This window comes from Egretta garzetta, unplaced genomic scaffold (assembly GCF_000687185.1).
Source record: "Egretta garzetta isolate BGI_Z169 unplaced genomic scaffold, ASM68718v1 scaffold663, whole genome shotgun sequence".
NCBI lineage: Eukaryota > Metazoa > Chordata > Aves > Pelecaniformes > Ardeidae > Egretta > Egretta garzetta.
In genome coordinates, this window is record NW_009259122.1 from 656,406 (window position 1) to 673,635 (window position 17,230).

Genomic DNA, 17,230 nt, shown 5'->3' on the forward strand with positions numbered 1-17,230 from the left:
AACCAGCGAATCCCCCACCCAGAAGTAGGGGGGGGGGGGATCCAAATAATAGTTAAAACAGAGCTTGGACTCTCAGAACTGAAAAACACTGGAGCATCCATTGAAGAAAATACTGTTGATTTCAGCATCCAGGAGATGCAAAGATATTGTGACAGCTGTGCAGCCCCACCGGTAGACTCAGTTTTGGGTAGCCAGGACAGAGCTTGTGCCATACCATTGCAAAAACAGAGCAAGTGTTTCTACAATGGATGAGAATCACAAGGAGGATCGATAGAAACAGAAAGTGAACTGGGAAGGGTGCCACCATCTCCAGCCTCTCAGAGGCTTGCTCATCCCTCCAGGGTAACAAACCTGTCGGTACAATTGCTTGCTTTTCATGTTTGCCAATATAAAGGCATCATGAATATCAACCAGTCTTGAGCAAGACAGAAATTCCTGCCCCCCTTCCCCCTGCTTCACACAGCTGCTTTATTAGCTTGCTCTAAAAATACTAGGTTTCTGGTTTCTAAATATCATTTTTCAACCAAAAGAACCTTGTGGTGTAAGGATAAGCTGAAGTAATAGAAATAAGAACTGAAGAGTGCCAGTTAGCTCTCATCAAATCCCCTGCCTGGGCAAGATGAGCCTCACGGTATTTGCTGTAAAACCCACGCTCAGCAGAAGACATTCAAATGATGAGGAAGGTGGTATAAAACATGCTTGGTGACTAGGAATCCGCATTCAAGTAAGGGAGTACAGCTCCCACACTGGGGAAAGAAGCTGTAGCAGAAGAAACTAGCAGGACGCTGAGGAAAATCTGAGTAATCAAGAGAAGGCGCCTCGTGAGCCCAAATGGCAAGTCAGATCATGTGGCTATGAAATGTCAGCAGCTGTAAGCCAACAGCACCAAGGTCGCATTTGCCCTCTTACATCTTCCCCCAGGACAGTGCTTAAAGGCAGTTACTCTCCAGTATCGATGAATTTGTAACACCATCACACCATCACTTCGCAACAGAAGTCCCAGACCTCAGAAACATGATTACCTGGCACTACTGAAGGACATTTTTCATCTTTGACTAAAAGAAATCTTGAAAAAAAAAAAATCTTAAAAGCAAACCAAAAGACACAGGTCTGGGTTTCTTTTAAAGCCATGACATTTTGCCTCAATTAGCGACCATTACTCCATCCATACGTTCCACTGACTTTATCCCAGGGGGCTATGTATCCCTCCTGGACCACGCACTTCAAGCCACAAGCCTGCAGGAAGCAGTGCTCAGCCCCTTGGGCAGAAGAAACCTACCGCTTCCCTGTGGGACAGACACCATAGCTGAGAACCCTGCCTTAGGCTGACATGGGCTGGTGTCGAGCCAACAGCTGCAGGTTCATTGACTACTCCAGAAGAGCTTACTGAAGATAGGCATGCTTTAATTCACCACACGGGGATGCAAACTCAACAGGAAGGCTTTAGGAATCTGACAAACTGCAGGAGCTCGACAACTGTCTTGCTTCATTGTACCTTGCCAATATCTGCAGAAGAGATTGGACAGCCCCAGTCACTACATAGCGGTCCTGTCCTCTGATCAAGTCTGTATAGCCACGCAACTAAAGATCGTATCAAAGCACGCACCAGTCAAGCAGCTGGAACACTGTTATCTTGGCAACCTTGACTCAGGCATGTCCTAGCTTCTGTGTGATTATTCTTGTGGCCCTAACTTTCTTTTTAATTGAAGAAGCAGTTACACAGAGCTTCTCAAATTTAAGAGAGAAAAAACTTAATTGATCAGACAGTATCATGTGAAACAATGCCAACCCCCTCCATAGGTCAAAATTGGACCTTTACACCTACCACGCAGTTCTTTATCACCTGAGCTAATTGAATTTGCCAGGACAATTAAAATGTGAATAAGGATGTGATACCAGAGGAAAAAAGTTGAAACAGTCAGTTCATCTACGCTTGGTCCTCCTCTTAAGCTGCTATAAATTCAATTCCTAGCAGAGACCAGTTTCATTGCAGAAGAATTAGGCTTTGGAGTTTTGCTTCCGAAGGTTTTCTACCAAGGGACAGAAAAAGAAGAGCCATTACTACAGCCATCTGTCTGATGCAGCTTCTCCTCCCTCCCAGATCTCTAGGGAGACTAGCTGCAACTGTGCCATCTCACCTTTAAGGGGGAAGCCATGCAGTTATGCTTCACAATTCCTCACTCAAGAACAAAACATGCTTGGGCTTACACACACACACATCCCTGTTTTATTTCTCACCACGGCCATACGTATTCCTGCAGCAGGTCTGGAGCCCAGTCCGCAGGCTGCCACCTTGATAGGGACGCCAACAGCAGCCGATTAAAGCAACAATACAATCTTGTTCCTCCTCCTCTTCTCTGAGCAGAGAGAAACTAGCTTACATGCTAATGGCAACTAAAGGTTTCCAACAGCATGGGAAGATGACCTGCTGGAGTGAAAAACTGGACTTCGTGGAGCAGATTGACACAGCAGTGCCTGCTGCTCCATGCAAGACAACCAAAGGCAACCAGCCGTAACAGGCCGCGGGGGGTTGGTTTCCAGTGACTGAACCCTACAGCTGCCAGATGTTCATTGAATAGAGGGGGTTGCTTCAATCCCCCACCTGAAGTCACTAATCTTGAAATAACGGGTCACAAATTTCCAGAGGGAAGTTCATCTCTTATAATATGTAGTTTGCAAGGAAGACAGACAGCTGGGAGTGAAATAAAAGTACATTAGCATACTTCTACTCCATGCAAGCTCAGTCAAGAATGACCCTCACAGCACTCAAATAAAAACTGTGGATTTGGGGGAAAAAAAAAATCAGATTGCTGATGTGACAACAGAGTCAGACAGGGTTAAGCATAAGGCCAGAGATTTCCTTTTAAGAGCATGAAAGGACACCTAATGTTATCTGTTTCTTACTCTTCTTAAAAGGCAACACTCAAACCCAGAGTTCCAAAGTCACAAAATGCCTACAGTTCAGGTGTCCTGCCAAGTCCTGTGCCTGCTTGCCATGAACAACAGAGAGCCAAGAGCCTAGCAGGGCTAAGTTCAATTTCAAGAATTAAACACACTAAGGAGACAAATTTGCATGTCCTCACTGATAAGGTTTAAGGCTAAAGGATTTGAAAATATTCCATCCCACCAGAATTCCCAATGCAAATGCTTAAGCAAAACATTTCCCTTCCTGAAGGCCAAAAAGAACTTCAAAGTTATTACATCAGAGGAAGCAGCTCTTGGTTTGGGTTTCTTTTGTTTGTTTGGGTTTTTGTTTTGGGTTTTTTTTTTTTGTTTGTTTGTTTTTTTTTAATTCTATTTATTTGTCTTTCTCACCATTTGTGCCCTTTGTTTACTTTTGGAAAAGATCTGTTTATTCTTCCAGCCCAGACAGAGACACAGCAAGATCAGTTACTGATACAAGCTGGCACTACAGACTGTTTGCTTTAGAGAGGAACCAAAAATCCAGCTATAAACAGAAAGGAAATGCCATCATTTTTCTTCTGCACATTCCCACCACCTCTTTTTTTTTTTTTTTGCTAACCCATGTTGAGTCAACTGAAAACTAAGCCAGGAAAAAAGTTAATGCAAGTAAAGTGAAGCAATCTTTCTCTCAGTGGATTGATTCTTGCCTGGGTTAGTTCTCTGCAAAGGAGCTTGAAGGGTGCAAGTGCTAGTAAGGCACGAGGCAGGAAATGGCAAGGCCAGGACTACCTCTTCCAGCAGAGAATTGCACTTAGGTCAGCTTAGAGCAAAAGCCAAAATGCAGCATAGGTAAGTACTGGTGTCATCTTTTCTCAGAGATCATTTGCTAGCCAAGCACAACTGTAAAGCCTATAAAGTATATTTGTCTAAATGCAATTTCTATTCTCATTAAAACCAAGTTTCATAGCAAAGTTTGCTAACTAACTTCCCAAGACAGAAGATTCTTCTAAGAATTTTTTAGTAACTCTGGTTCATGTTTGGAGGCATCCTTAAAGTGTGGTGGTTTTAACTGCAACAGCAAACCCAACTTTGTGTACGCTAACATAGGAGAAATCTGGACAAGCAAGGTTAGGAGCTAGGCCACGGTGTGGATGGAATTGCCTTGCAAGCTTTCCCAAACAACGTCCATGGAAGAGGGAAAGGTTCGCAATGCACACCTTTCTCTGAAGAGCTTAAAGACCTGTGACCCTCAGTGTCCACCTGGGCAGAAGCTGAAACAGTGCCTGATGTGATCTCCTATTGTACAGTCGATCTGCTCTGAAGCTTTCTCCTTTTGTTACACTGTCACAATCGGCATTTCCGAAACATTCTGCACAGCCTAAGGAAGGACACACAGCTTAACGTGAGCTTGGCTCTGCCAGCACATTAAACATTTCTTCAGATTTTACATCTTTCAGCAGAGATTGCTCAAGTTACTTTGGGCCACTGCATTTTTCAGTTCATCTCATCGACTAAATACAGTGTTCACTTTTAACATAAAATTACAGGAAAGGAGAGGTCAAAGACTGAAAAGATCCATTTAGTGGTGGTGTTTTCCCATGCCCCAGGAGTGGTTATGGACTTAGTTAAACAAGTTGGTTGTACAGGCAGGCACAGTACACATTAGGAGTCTATTGTGGCTGATGTGGAAGGGAGCGAGAGGAGAGCTGTTTACATCGAAGGACTGAAGTCATGTCCTCCCAGCCAGAAATCCCCTCCCTCACACTTCAGCTTCCTGGGTAGGTATATTGGGCCACTGCGGTAACTGGAAAACCTTACCCCCCCTAAAGATGCAAACCCATTAACACACCTTTGCTTGAAGCGTACTGAAGGAAAGATTCAAGAGGGGCTCAAAACAGACATTAGCAGCAACCTCTGAATTTGAATTGTCAAATGAAGACATTTGAATGCTGTCTAACTAAGAAGGTAAGTACTAGAGACAGGCTGACGGCAGGGACCCTGGGGAGAATTAGAATTCCCAGTCCCTTGCAGGTCAACATAACTGAGATTTCTGGCTTGCCCTCCAGATCACACCAGCCATTAGCAAACAGCAAGGACATTTCGAGGACTCGCTTACCATGACTTTCAAGTCACAGGGAGCCCAGCATGCTCCTTCTTTACATTGAAAATGTAAGTGAAACACAGTTTTTTTGGATCCAAACCTGAACTTCTCCCCAGTTTTAGATCCAGACTTTCAGGTGGGTGCTAATTCAGCAGACCTGTCCGGCATGTGCCTAAAGCAAAGTCCATGTGCAGCTGCACTGAAGCTATAGAGGAAGTGTACATATGCTTGGAGCCCTGTTTTGTTAAACATCTATTAATCCAAAACAATAGAGAACAGCCAGGAAGTTCAGATACAGAATTAAAATCTGAGCCCAGGGAACCCCAAGGCTCAGAAGTGGTGAAGCTGACAGTTCTCAGCCAAGACTATCTATAGTTTAAAAATCAATTACTTCCGTATCGAATTGGCGAGCAGGCTGTTACCAATCCAAGCAGGAGGGGTCCCTGCTACTGTTATATGCAGCGCTGCTATTGCTAACATGCACCCTCTAGGGTTTATTTCAGCTTTCTAAGCCAAGTTCAAAAGATTTTGGTAGATACTTCCTTGGGTGGAGAAAAAGACTTTGCCACTTTTTCAATTTAAACACTTCTTGAAAAATAGTCATTTGATGTTCTTGTTTGGCTGGGATTTTTTTTGTTTGTCTTTAAAGAAGATACCTTTAAACTGGTTGGTGAATCAGAAAAAAAAAAAAAAAAACCACAACATCTTTCTCCTACATAAGTAAACTTGAAAGAGAGTGAAGATAAGCCAGTATTTTGATTTACTGTTGGTACATTCTACAAAAATACATTGGTGCATACAAATACACATCTACAGTCATACCTCAAGGATTTTAACAGCTATTTAGTGTCAGAATGCACCATACAGCTACGCACACACCTAAGAGTCCTTGATTAATTATTCCCAATAAAAGCTAAAAAACTAATACAACATTCTTAAGGCACATACTCTCACTGTCCAGTTTAGGTGACTTCATATCCCATCCTGTTTGCAGACACTTGTTATAACATTTCTGTAAAATCCTAAGAGTGATGATTAAGAAATCTTCACTATACATTATGACCTACCCATAATCAGCAAAGAGCTAAAGGAACATACCATTCCACATCATTTGCTCAGCAAATCTTTTTTTTTTTTTTGCGACAGACATTGCTTGATTTCACAGAGCACACACCGAGATACTATAGGGGGGATGTTATATCCTGACCACAACATCTTTCTCCTACATAAGTAAACTTGAAAGAGAGTGAAGATAAGCCAGTATTTTGATTTACTGTTGGTACATTCTACAAAAATACATTGGTGCATACAAATATACATCTACAGTCATACCTCAAGGATTTTAACAGCTATTTAGTGTCAGAATGCACCATACAGCTACGCACACACCTAAGAGTCCTTGATTAATTATTCCCAATAAAAGCTAAAAAACTAATACAACATTCTTAAGGCACATACTCTCACTGTCCAGTTTAGGTGACTTCATATCCCATCCTGTTTGCAGACACTTGTTATAACATTTCTGTAAAATCCTAAGAGTGATGATTAAGAAATCTTCACTATACATTATGACCTACCCATAATCAGCAAAGAGCTAAAGGAACATACCATTCCACATCATTTGCTCAGCAAATCTTTTTTTTTTTTTTGCGACAGACATTGCTTGATTTCACAGAGCACACACCGAGATACTATAGGGGGGATGTTATATCCTGCTCTACCCAAAACAGAAAGTTCCTAATAAAAGGCATTAAAGGCCAAAGTCTAATCTGAGCAACAGCTTCAAGAAATTAATCCAGACTTACAGCAGCGCGGCACAGCCCCTTGTCTGGTCCCTCAGTAGTAAACACTTCTTGATGGTTTCTAATTTCTGCCAGAGAAAAGTTAATTCATCATCCTCCAAAACTCTGCGCTTCACAACAACGCTGGATTGCTAGAACACAAATTCCTGCTCAGAGAACAGATCGCAACAAGAGAAGGTTTCATGTTCCCACACTGTCCTGTTAACATCCATCATGAATAACAAAAACTGCGTGTAGCAAACTGCAAAGCTAAACCAGCCTCACTACACTGCGCTACCTGAGAGGTACGGCAGGCTGCATGGCAGGCTTCATTTCTTCCTCCCCAGAGCTTGCCAGCAGGCAGTTTCACAGCTGAAACAGCATCTTAGAAAAATTCCAGCCACTGGCTCTGCTCTGAACTATTGCATCCAGCAAAATCATTTCGGAGCCTATTCACATAATTTGTGAGGGACCACGCGGCTCAGGAGCTGAAGGGCTGTTTTCTTGCACACTCCTGAACAGAGGCCACTCAGCTAAAAAATATTTCCCCGGTTACCGCCGTTGGAGACAAAGAGCGAGCCACAGCAGCCGCCACGGCTGCCAGCAGCACCCGGAACATACACCTCAGGCAGGGCTCAAACACGGCTCACAGCTGACCTCCCGGCCGCCCCTCCAGCCGCCTTCTCCAAGCGGTCACCACCACCTCAGTTAGAAAAAGCAAGAGGAACCCACTGCAGAGCGCGATGCTTCCCTTTCGACCCCAGCACACTCACACGCTCCCGCCCCCCCGCAGGCTGGCAGCCGCGCCGATGAACTCACGGGGAAGAGGGGATGGATGGGGAGCGAGCGGCAGTGGGCCTGGGTCCAACCAGTGGTGCACCAAGAGCTGACGCTCTCCTGGAGGAGACAGCACAAACTGCTTAGTAACTGCCTGAAGGCAAACCGCAGCCAAGACCTGCGACGCGCGCCGCAGCCCAGCTCTAGCCCTCGCCGCGGGACGAGGGACGGCTGGCCTCCTCCCTCCCAGGCAGCCCCCCGCTCCGGCCCTTAGGCAGCCTGGGGGCATTCGCAGCTTCGTGCCAACAGATAAAGGTTCACCCCAACACGGGAAAACACAGATTCGCTTGCTCAGACTAAGGCATGGAAAGGGCGCTCTTTAAAATAACTTTAAATAGCAGAGTATTCGGGGCCAAAGGAAACCAAAGGCTGCTGCGAATAGCTGCCTTGGAGCACCATCCCCAGGGCACACCCGCGCACCAAAGCATAACACTGTCATTACAGACAAAGGAGAAGCCTGCACAAGACCTATGAATGTGGTTGCAAGCACGACACCAGCTCTTGGACAGGGGAGCAACCAGTTCTACATCCCTAGTTCAACAGATTGTTCAGGACACATGTTTGCAAGGTCCATGAAGAAAGTACACGTGCTTTCATCTTGGTGCGACAACGGTAACACAGCATCCATAGCTGTCTGAAGCAACACTGGGTCATCACCTCAGCATTAGGTTTATTGATGAAATTGTCCCTTTACTACCACAAACCACAGCAGCTCAGTAACTTTAGATACAAGTCACTACCTAGAGCGCAGCAGAGCAGCTTCCCCCTAGGATACATGATGCAGTAGGAACATCTTGTTTCTTCTACATGTCCTACCATCAGTCAGGCTAAAAAAAAAAAAAAAAAAGAGACTGTGTCATTCATTTTATAGATAGGGAAATTGAGGCACAGGGAGAGGAATCCAGGTCACCAGCCAGCCTCAGTTTTCTCCACTGAGAGATGTCTGTGAAGATATCCTCCTACTGGAACAGATCTGTCTTAAGGATAACACAGTGTTTCCATCCTTGCCCCATCAGCCAACCAACACAAACCATCACAATGTTTGTAGCACAGCATGAAGAAACAAACAGGACTAACCTGGAACTCTCCATAGAAGGGGCACCAAGAAGTGGCCCTCAGTCCCCTACATGTTCAAAGGAAAGCTCCTCAGACAGCACTTTCAGTTTCATAAACAAGATTTACAAGTGTCAGACATTTTTCATTTGCATAATTAGTAAAGGTAATCTCAGTGTGAATCTGTAAAGTGTCTTTGCCAGGCTCAGAAGGCTTCATTGTGCCTCTCTCAGTGGAACAGTATTTTTTTACTACCCAAGTATTGTCCCACCAGCATACAGAATAGAGCAATACTTACTGATGTTTCAGGTTTTGTTACTGGTAAGCGTCTGCAGTACATATGGAAGTTTACTTTTTAAAAAATATAAAATTAAAGGACCTAATCCTCAATTTCCATAATCCACCCCAGTTTCCACCATCCAAGCATCTGACCCCACACGCTCACCTGTGCGCATGGCTCTCCAAAAGCACGACAAGGAACGGCTCGTACCCAAGCACCTCTACCTCAGAGGTCATCTTCCCAGATTCTTTCACTGCAGGACCAGGGGGACCACTACGATCATTGTGTTTGACTTGTTGAACACAGAAGAAGTTCACAGGAATTGGATTAAACCAGCATTTTAGAAAGCTCTTTAATCTTACGTTAAAAGACTCCAGGCAACTGCAAATCCACTACTTCCCTGAAGCTGGCCTAACACAAAGAAATTGGCTTGTGTTTCAAAGCTCTCACTTTAATTTCCAGCCTGTCGATTCTTACTGTGGTTTTGATTTTAAAATTTTATAGTTGTCCCCAATTTCATCCTTCCTCTGACATCTCCCTTCTTTAGTGGCAAAGTCAAAGGGAAACGGAACAGTATCCCATTCCTTTACCTCTTCCCATCTTGCCGCAGCTTTTCCCAACACTAGCAGAGGATGACCTTGCTAATTAACAGTGTCCCAATTTCACAGTCAGATCTTCAGCCACGTAGATAGACCCTTGCTCCTTAGAGGCCTCCACAGCAGCACACTGCTTTGAGGTGGTGACTCAAGAGTTTAGACAAGTAGCCTGAACTCAGCAATCCCCAGTTTAATGACTCACAGGAACAGGTTCTGAATATGAATAAACTGCTGTCTCTGCACAGAACAAAGTTGCTGAGACATCCTGGCTTAGAAAAAGGTGAAAAAAGAAATCTTTGTTCAATAATTATTGTCTGCTGTAAAAGCCTGGAGAATTTTTTTTCTTGTCCTTGAGAAACGGAATGAACTAACAGGATCAGAAATTTGTGCAACAAGACACCTGGAATAGTTCAAATATTCATATATAGGAAGCTGGGCTGCTACAACCAAGCTTTATTTATCATTCTTTCATACTTGAGCACCAGTAGTTCTACTAGATAATGTCCAGGTGGTGAAGGAGGAGAGTCCATGACTTGGAAAACCTCACTAGGCATGCTGATCCACAGCAAGATTTAGATAACAGAGCAGCAGCAGAATTTGTACACAAAAATCAACATATAGCACAACAGGAGTGGGTCTTCAAGCAGGGCTTGAAGCAGCAGAACCAGCTGAAATCGGAGAGTAAGCTCCACGGGCATAACTGGGGTGAGAGCTCTGCACGGACGCTCTCCAGCCTCCCGGTATGCTCCATGCCATTTTCCCCTGAAATCTTCTTCCCAGGCAGTTTACAGTGCAATTCAGGCAATACAAAAAAAAGCAAAATGAGCTATTATCATGTGGTAGTAAGTCCCACAAGGTAACAAAACATTACCAATTACTGCAATCTGTCTGTCCGTGTTTAATGCTTTTCCATTTCACTGAGTTGTTTCTTCTTCTGGTATCATGGGAGGAAGGGAAAAACATAAATACCCAGAAGGCCTCTGCTATAACCTGCCCTCTGAGAATTTTTTCTCTTGATCTTCTCAGTACTACTTATCTCTCAAACCTCTTTTTAAACTGCAATCAAGTTATGCCTTCCCTATATTTATCATCATTCTCCAGACTTTTCTGAATAGGTAAACAGGGCTCGGTATTGTTCAACAGCAACGGAACAGGCTGCACATCGATGGGAACAGGTGAAGGGAGATAAGAATCTTTTCTTAGAAAAGCCTCTGTGGAAAGCAGAGTATTTTATTTTAACTATTTTCTTTGCAGTGAGAACCAGTTGAAAAAAATTTATCCCAGGTTTCCTAGGTAGCATTTTATATTAAAGAAAATAGATACTGAACGCAAATAAACCAAGAAGAATTCTGAGCGACGCACAAGGAAGCACTGTGACCAAGTCTCAAGGGGTTTAGAGACACCTTCCTCTTCCCCTGCAGATTTCACTCTTCACACGAGAGTCACTTCCCCCAGTAACCAGCACCTTTGTAGAAAGGTCAGCCACATGGGAAAGGAAAGCATTTCTCTTATTTCACTATTGAAGGTGGAGAAGCACCAAGAAATCCAAGAAACTTCAGCCTGATTTAATTCCGATGGGATTTCCTTCTGGAGATAGTGCCATAGAAGCAGGCTTCTACCTTCAAATCCTTAACTGCTCTAAAACCATTTCCAATACTTCAGTGCCTTCTCCTCCCCGGCAGACAGATCTGAAGAACCGCTTTCCATTTCCAGCAGCAAGAGAAGCACAGCACAGCAGTGGGGCCGAGAACAACTGCTCGTGACTGCTGGACAGACAGAACCGTGGCGTTCCTCTGTCCTACAGATGGACAAAGTCAGAACTACCTTGATACCACAGGAGACAGGTCCCCACCTGACAGGCAAGGAGGATCTTGCCTGGTTTTGCAGCAACAGCAGAATCCTGAATAGCTTCAGCAATGAACTGCATACTCCTTTAGTGCCTGCAGACTCATTACCCTGTTCTACACAGCCACCAGCTTTGAGCACAGATAAAACCCACCCATTTATTCACTTAAAAATATATAATCTGCATGCAGCCTCAGGCCCCACAGCATACAGAAACAGCCAAAGCCCATCCATCCGCGTTAAGCCCCAGTAGCTGTACAGTCCCCTTGGAGGACTCGAGCATCACAACAAGGCAGGCTAATTAAGAGCATCTGGGGACAGAGGGGCCCATTTTGGCAGGAGGTGTCCTCAAGCATAAACAACATGAACCAGCAGCTGGGTGACACGAATAGTCATGTCAGTGCTGAAAAGGCACATGAGCCACTGTCCAAGGCTGCTGTCTTTCAGGACAAGAGGCTGTGCTTTGCTTTCAACTTCAGTATCTCTTTTGTGGGGCACCAAGAGCAGTACAAGGAGAATCAGCTCTGGACTGGAGTCCCTGCCACATTTCTTGCCTGGCTTCCTGGGGACTCCTTGCCCTTGGCTGTCAGTTACAGCACCTTGGAGCTGCAGCTCCCAGAGCCTCAAGGTCACGTACCCGCACTCAGAATAGCACCGTTTGTACATCAGACGCCAGAGGGGACTTCAGCGCTCGTTGGCCAGCTCACACAGCAAGGTCCCTCCTCTGCCCGCTGCAGGGAGCCAGGGCTGCGGAGGTCTGGGCAGTCATCGCGTGGCCATAGGGAAACTGCCCTTCAGCCGCCCCCTCGCAGCGGCACTTCCTTTTTGTAAGCATCCACCGTTTTAATCTCTTTACATGAAGAGAAGACTACAACACACCTTTAACCACTCATCAGAACAAATCACACGGATTCAAAAGAAGCCTTGAACTTGCACGATCTAGGAACTGGATTAGCTCGCCGCAGCGTTGCGTGCTGTGGGGTACAGCTGATCAAAGGTGAGCTACCCACAGGCCTGACTGCAGCCACATGGCCTCTGTTTCTGCTGCAGTTACCCATGTGCTTTCAATCTCTTCTAGTTATGATATTTAGTACAAGAGAGAAAGTTGCCACCAAATATTCACAGAGCTCCACAGATGTGGTCTGTATGTGAAAAACGCTTCATACTTTGGAGTGCCTGAAGCACCAGCCAGTTAGCCCCCGGCAGCACTCCAGCTGGATCCTTACCTTGCAGAAAGGGTACCCCTCAGTGAGAGTCAGATCAGAACATGCCACAGAGATCCATGATCCTGCATCGCCACTATGTTCAGACAGACCCAGCCTGAGAAGAAGGCACACATCCACCCCTAGAGTTCGTCAATAAGTCTTTGCTAGAAGCAAAGGACTAGCAAGATGGGGCAGGCAGAGCCCAAGTCCTCCGGGACAGATCACCTTTCTTCCCCTGTGTTCACGCAGCACCTACTGCAATAGGAAACTGGCCTCATCTTCAGAGGACAGTGGATCCTGATGGCACAGCTATGACTATGGAGGCAGGTAATTCCCCACTGCTTCTACTTTACAGGTAAGAAAACTAAGGCCAAGACAAGACAAGAGGTAAGTACAGGGTCAGAGTCAGTTCAGAGCAGGAGCAAAGAACCCAGGCAGTGTTATGAATTCTTGTGCCACCTTGCCAGCTCCATAGTCCCCTTCCAATACGGTCACTGCATGCAGACTCATCACTGGTATATTCTCACAGCTCATGCAGCTCTAACACATGCACCTGAAGGCACCTTGTCCCTAGCAATAACCTAACTTCTGCCCTTCCTGTGGCCTCTTTGGTCAAATTTAATGCAAAAGCAGAGATGCTTGATGCTTTCTGCCACACAAAATGGCAACAGGCTCCGACGAGTTGGCATACTATCTGTTCTCTAGCAGAAAATGATTTTCCAAGGGATTTCCACCCGTAATACTACGCCAGGTCATCTCTCAACATGAGAGGCAGGGAAGGCGTTTCCCTGGGAACAGTAACCATGGCAAAGCTCTTACCAGCATCTTCCCCTCTCTACCTACAGGAAGAAAAAGAACAGCAGATGCCCGAGCACTGCCTCCTGCAGGCCCACAGTCCCCAGGGTCATAAGCAACCTGGAAGCACCCAATCAAAGATTCAGGAAGGAACTTCAATTCATTCTGTTCTGTCTTTAACTCAGATACCAGACATTTCTGCCATGCTACACTGAACTCTGAATGCCTCATTTCAAAGAGTGCAACTGGAAACATCAGTGTTACCGAAAGGTCAGCCAACTACAGCAATGCATAGGTAGGCGCTGAGCCCAAAAATCAGCATGGATAGATGGCCAACAGAAGCAGAGGTACAATGGACTGGCTTTGCAGTTTTCAAACCCTGGCATTGTGCATTAGAGCCCTATTAAAGAAAGCATCTGCAAACCCCAGTTTGTAAGCAGCAGCTGCCAGCAGATGACCTGCTTCTGGTCCACCTCTTTCTGCAGAATGCTCTCGGTTTACCGGATTGAACACAACTCTCTTTGCTGAAGAGCTAATTAAATCATAATAAACACTTCCACTTGAAAGTACAACCATATCGCATATGCTTTTGGGGATCTTTTTGCCATGTACTAGTGAACACATTCTAAGTTTCTGGATTTCAGGTTTGCCAAGTATTTATTCAAGTTAACAGAACAAACGAAGCCAAAGGGCCCCTTGGTTAATCTTTCTCTCAACTGACACAGAGAAAAAGCATTCTATGATTCAGCAATCTTGATGTGCCACTAAAGAGTCAACAGCCTAGATTTCAACTACCATCACTCCACTTCAGAGTTAACATGCAATTAGCATGAATTGCCAGGACGCCAGCATCTTATACTAGCAACCCACTCGGAGTTGAATACTACCCTGTAGCCAGATTGACTCACACAGAGCACAAAAAGCCCGATAGTCCGAGCTTCTGTTGTGAGTACAGTGAAACTAGAATCTTTATGGTGAGAAAGATACTGACTTTCTGCACAGTAATGTAGCAGCACAGGGTGACAGGGTCAACCGGGTCATGATACCCACTGCCCCATCTCCTTACATTCATTTCAAAAAAGGTATTTCACATGCACAGCAAATACCTGCTCCAGACACACACAGAAACCTCAGTGTCTAACACCCAAGTGAAATAAACACTTACCCAGAATGAGTCTAGCATTCATTTTAACCTCCTCTAGGTCAAATCACTGCAAATACCCCAGAAATATACAGCCAAGTCAAATGATGCCCTCATGCCTGAGTTAATATCCAAATCCAGCCAGTTGTCTTCATTTACCACTGAATCCTCAGAGAAAGCATTAGAAAAATAATCTCTTTTTGCAAATCTCCTAGGAATTCAAGGCAGCTACCACTAAGAGAAGATGTGATTTCTTTTAAAGATGCTGCACATACCTTTCTTTGCCATGTGCTCCAGTCTAATGCATCCTCCTATAAAATCATGATAAGATTTCATTTCTCCTTCTGTTATCCGGACAGCAGTGAAAGGTGGATTCCTGGGCACCTGTTGTCCACATTTCTGACACCGAGAAGCCATTGCCACAGCTCGGGAGACTCTTGTCAGGAATCTGCTCTCTGTTTGCTGGAATCCAGCCCGATTCTTCAGCCGTCAGTCCAGGCTGATGGCTTTATCCCACTTAGTTCATTCAAGGTCACCCACCCTCGCCAGCAGGATGCTCGCCATTGCAATTGGCTAAGACTTTTATAGGCTTACTGACTGCGTTTGTTTCTCCCTCCCTGCTTTCCGTATCAGTTTACTTTATTCTCTCATTCAGAATGAAAGCTGTGAGCCTCAGCCCATCCCATGTCCTGAATGGCTTCCTTATCATTAATTTAAAGCTACCCTATAAGCAACGATGAAGAGAGAAGATCCCAGAAGCATGTTGCAAGATCACAGAACGCCTCTTAAAGAGCATGCCAGACACATTCACAAAGAATTTTTCTTCAAGAAAAGGTTTTTCTTCATGAGTTTTGGTCCTGTTCAGGTGTATGGGTTTATGATTCTTCATCACCGAAAATGGATTTTTTCACTTCTGCGTTTCAGCTTGGACGGTGCAAGGAGACTGCTCCGCAGAGCTGCTCAACCAATTACTCATATGTCTGGCAGCGGTAACTGGGAGGCTGCAACTGTTCAGAAAAGCCCTCTGCTGCTGTGCATGGTCCCTGCTCATAAGATCTGATAATCTAAATGAACAGAGTAGCAAATGGAGGACAAAAGGGAAATATTGCTGGCAGACATGCTCTGCTAGCTGTGCAACCCCCAACACAAATTAAAAAAAGACAAGTTGGATCCATCAGTCTGACACCAAAATGAGACATCCGAGACACATTTAGAAATCTCTCTTTGAAGGTGATGGATATTTAAGTTAACTTTTTTCCTTTTTAACAATTACTGTAACACACTGATCAGTGAGCCTCATGAAGAAACCAGTACTTGGGGAACTTAGTGCAGAGAGCACTCAATCCTGACGCAGTAAAATGAAAAGGAGCCTTTCCCTGGGGTCAGGAGGGACCGCACAGGAGATGCGGGAACAGGCACAAGGCCAGCACTGGTGACAGTGCAAAGAATACACCGAGAACCTAATGGATCAGGGCTGAGCTGCAACCCAGAGCTCAACTGCAGGGACCCGAGCACAGAACAAGCTCCCTGCAAGGGTCTTCTACACAGGCCAGGGAGTCTTCGCCTTCTCCTGCCTCAAGCACTACCACCTCTGAGCCCTTCACATAGCTGCGTCCAGTGCCCTTCAGCTCATGGCCCTCTCGGATCACAGCTGATCCCTAGACATGAAGCGGGAAAGGAGAAGCCCAGTTAACACAAATCAGAGGATGAACTAGAGGGGGCAAAGATGCCCAGTAGGAATAAACCTCACGTATAAACACACATGCCATTACTCAAATGGTGAGTAACTAGATAGACAGGCATGAGCACCTGTAAGCTGAAGCGTACAGAAGTCAACTCAGCCCTACTTCTTCCCCATTCCACAGACTTCTGCAGCTTCTCCCCCACCAGCTCTGCTGCTCCCCAGCCTCACAGTAAGCTGCCTCAGCTCCCTAACCCAGCACGCACAAACTGACCACACAGAAAAACAGCTACCAGACCTTGGAAGCAGCGAGTCTCAGCACCTCTCCTTTTGATGAAAGGAAGCTATAAAGGGCATCTCCACTCATAAAAGTAAGAGATCTGTGGTCTGGTCACTCTCCTGCTCTGTGCCTTTGCCAAAACCCTGCCTGCAAAGTGAGGGCAGTTACACACTGAGCTGTTGGGTGACCCAATTCATTAGCATTTGTAAAATATTTATTAGAGCTTCCATAGAGAAATCCCCAGGGGACTGCAATATTTTGCAGATAGGGAAAGCAATGGCACAGAAGGCAGAATTAATTTGTAGAAAACTGTCATCATGAGATAAGAACACTAGAAACATAACCCAGCAGTTTTATCTTAAAGTCTGTCTTTTTTTTTTTTTTTTCTCCATTACAGGGGCTCAAGGTGTCCTTCCATACACAGGCAAACATGATTACCTTGGAAAATAAGCTTTTCTGACAACGTGGTCATGTGTACATCTGACATACACAGAATAATTGCACTTCAACCTTGCACTTACATAGATACACAACGGGGGAGAATCCAGCATTTGTGACTATACACTTCTGTCTGCCATCCTCCCTTGTATACACTGTTCCCACCGATATCCACGTGGCTTAGCAACAGGAAGATCTGTGAGACACTGGTCCAGGGGACCTGACACTGGCAGTGGGATACAAGAAGAAATCTGCCCTAGGTGCGAGCTTGTGAAGCACAGATAGGTGGTGTG

The 17,230-nt window shown here is 45.2% G+C and overlaps 1 protein-coding gene across 1 annotated transcript in view; it reads right to left on the reverse strand.

The window, feature by feature from the left end:
* Nucleotides 1-14,955, reverse strand: part of LOC104123299 (guanine nucleotide exchange factor DBS) — a 148,961-nt gene extending 134,006 nt beyond the window's left edge. The window contains exon 1 of the mRNA XM_009635536.2: nucleotides 14,814-14,955. Within this exon, the coding sequence (XP_009633831.1) occupies nucleotides 14,814-14,955 (142 nt within the window). The remainder of the gene's footprint in view (nucleotides 1-14,813) is intronic.
* Between the last annotated feature and the right edge of the window lie 2,275 nt (nucleotides 14,956-17,230).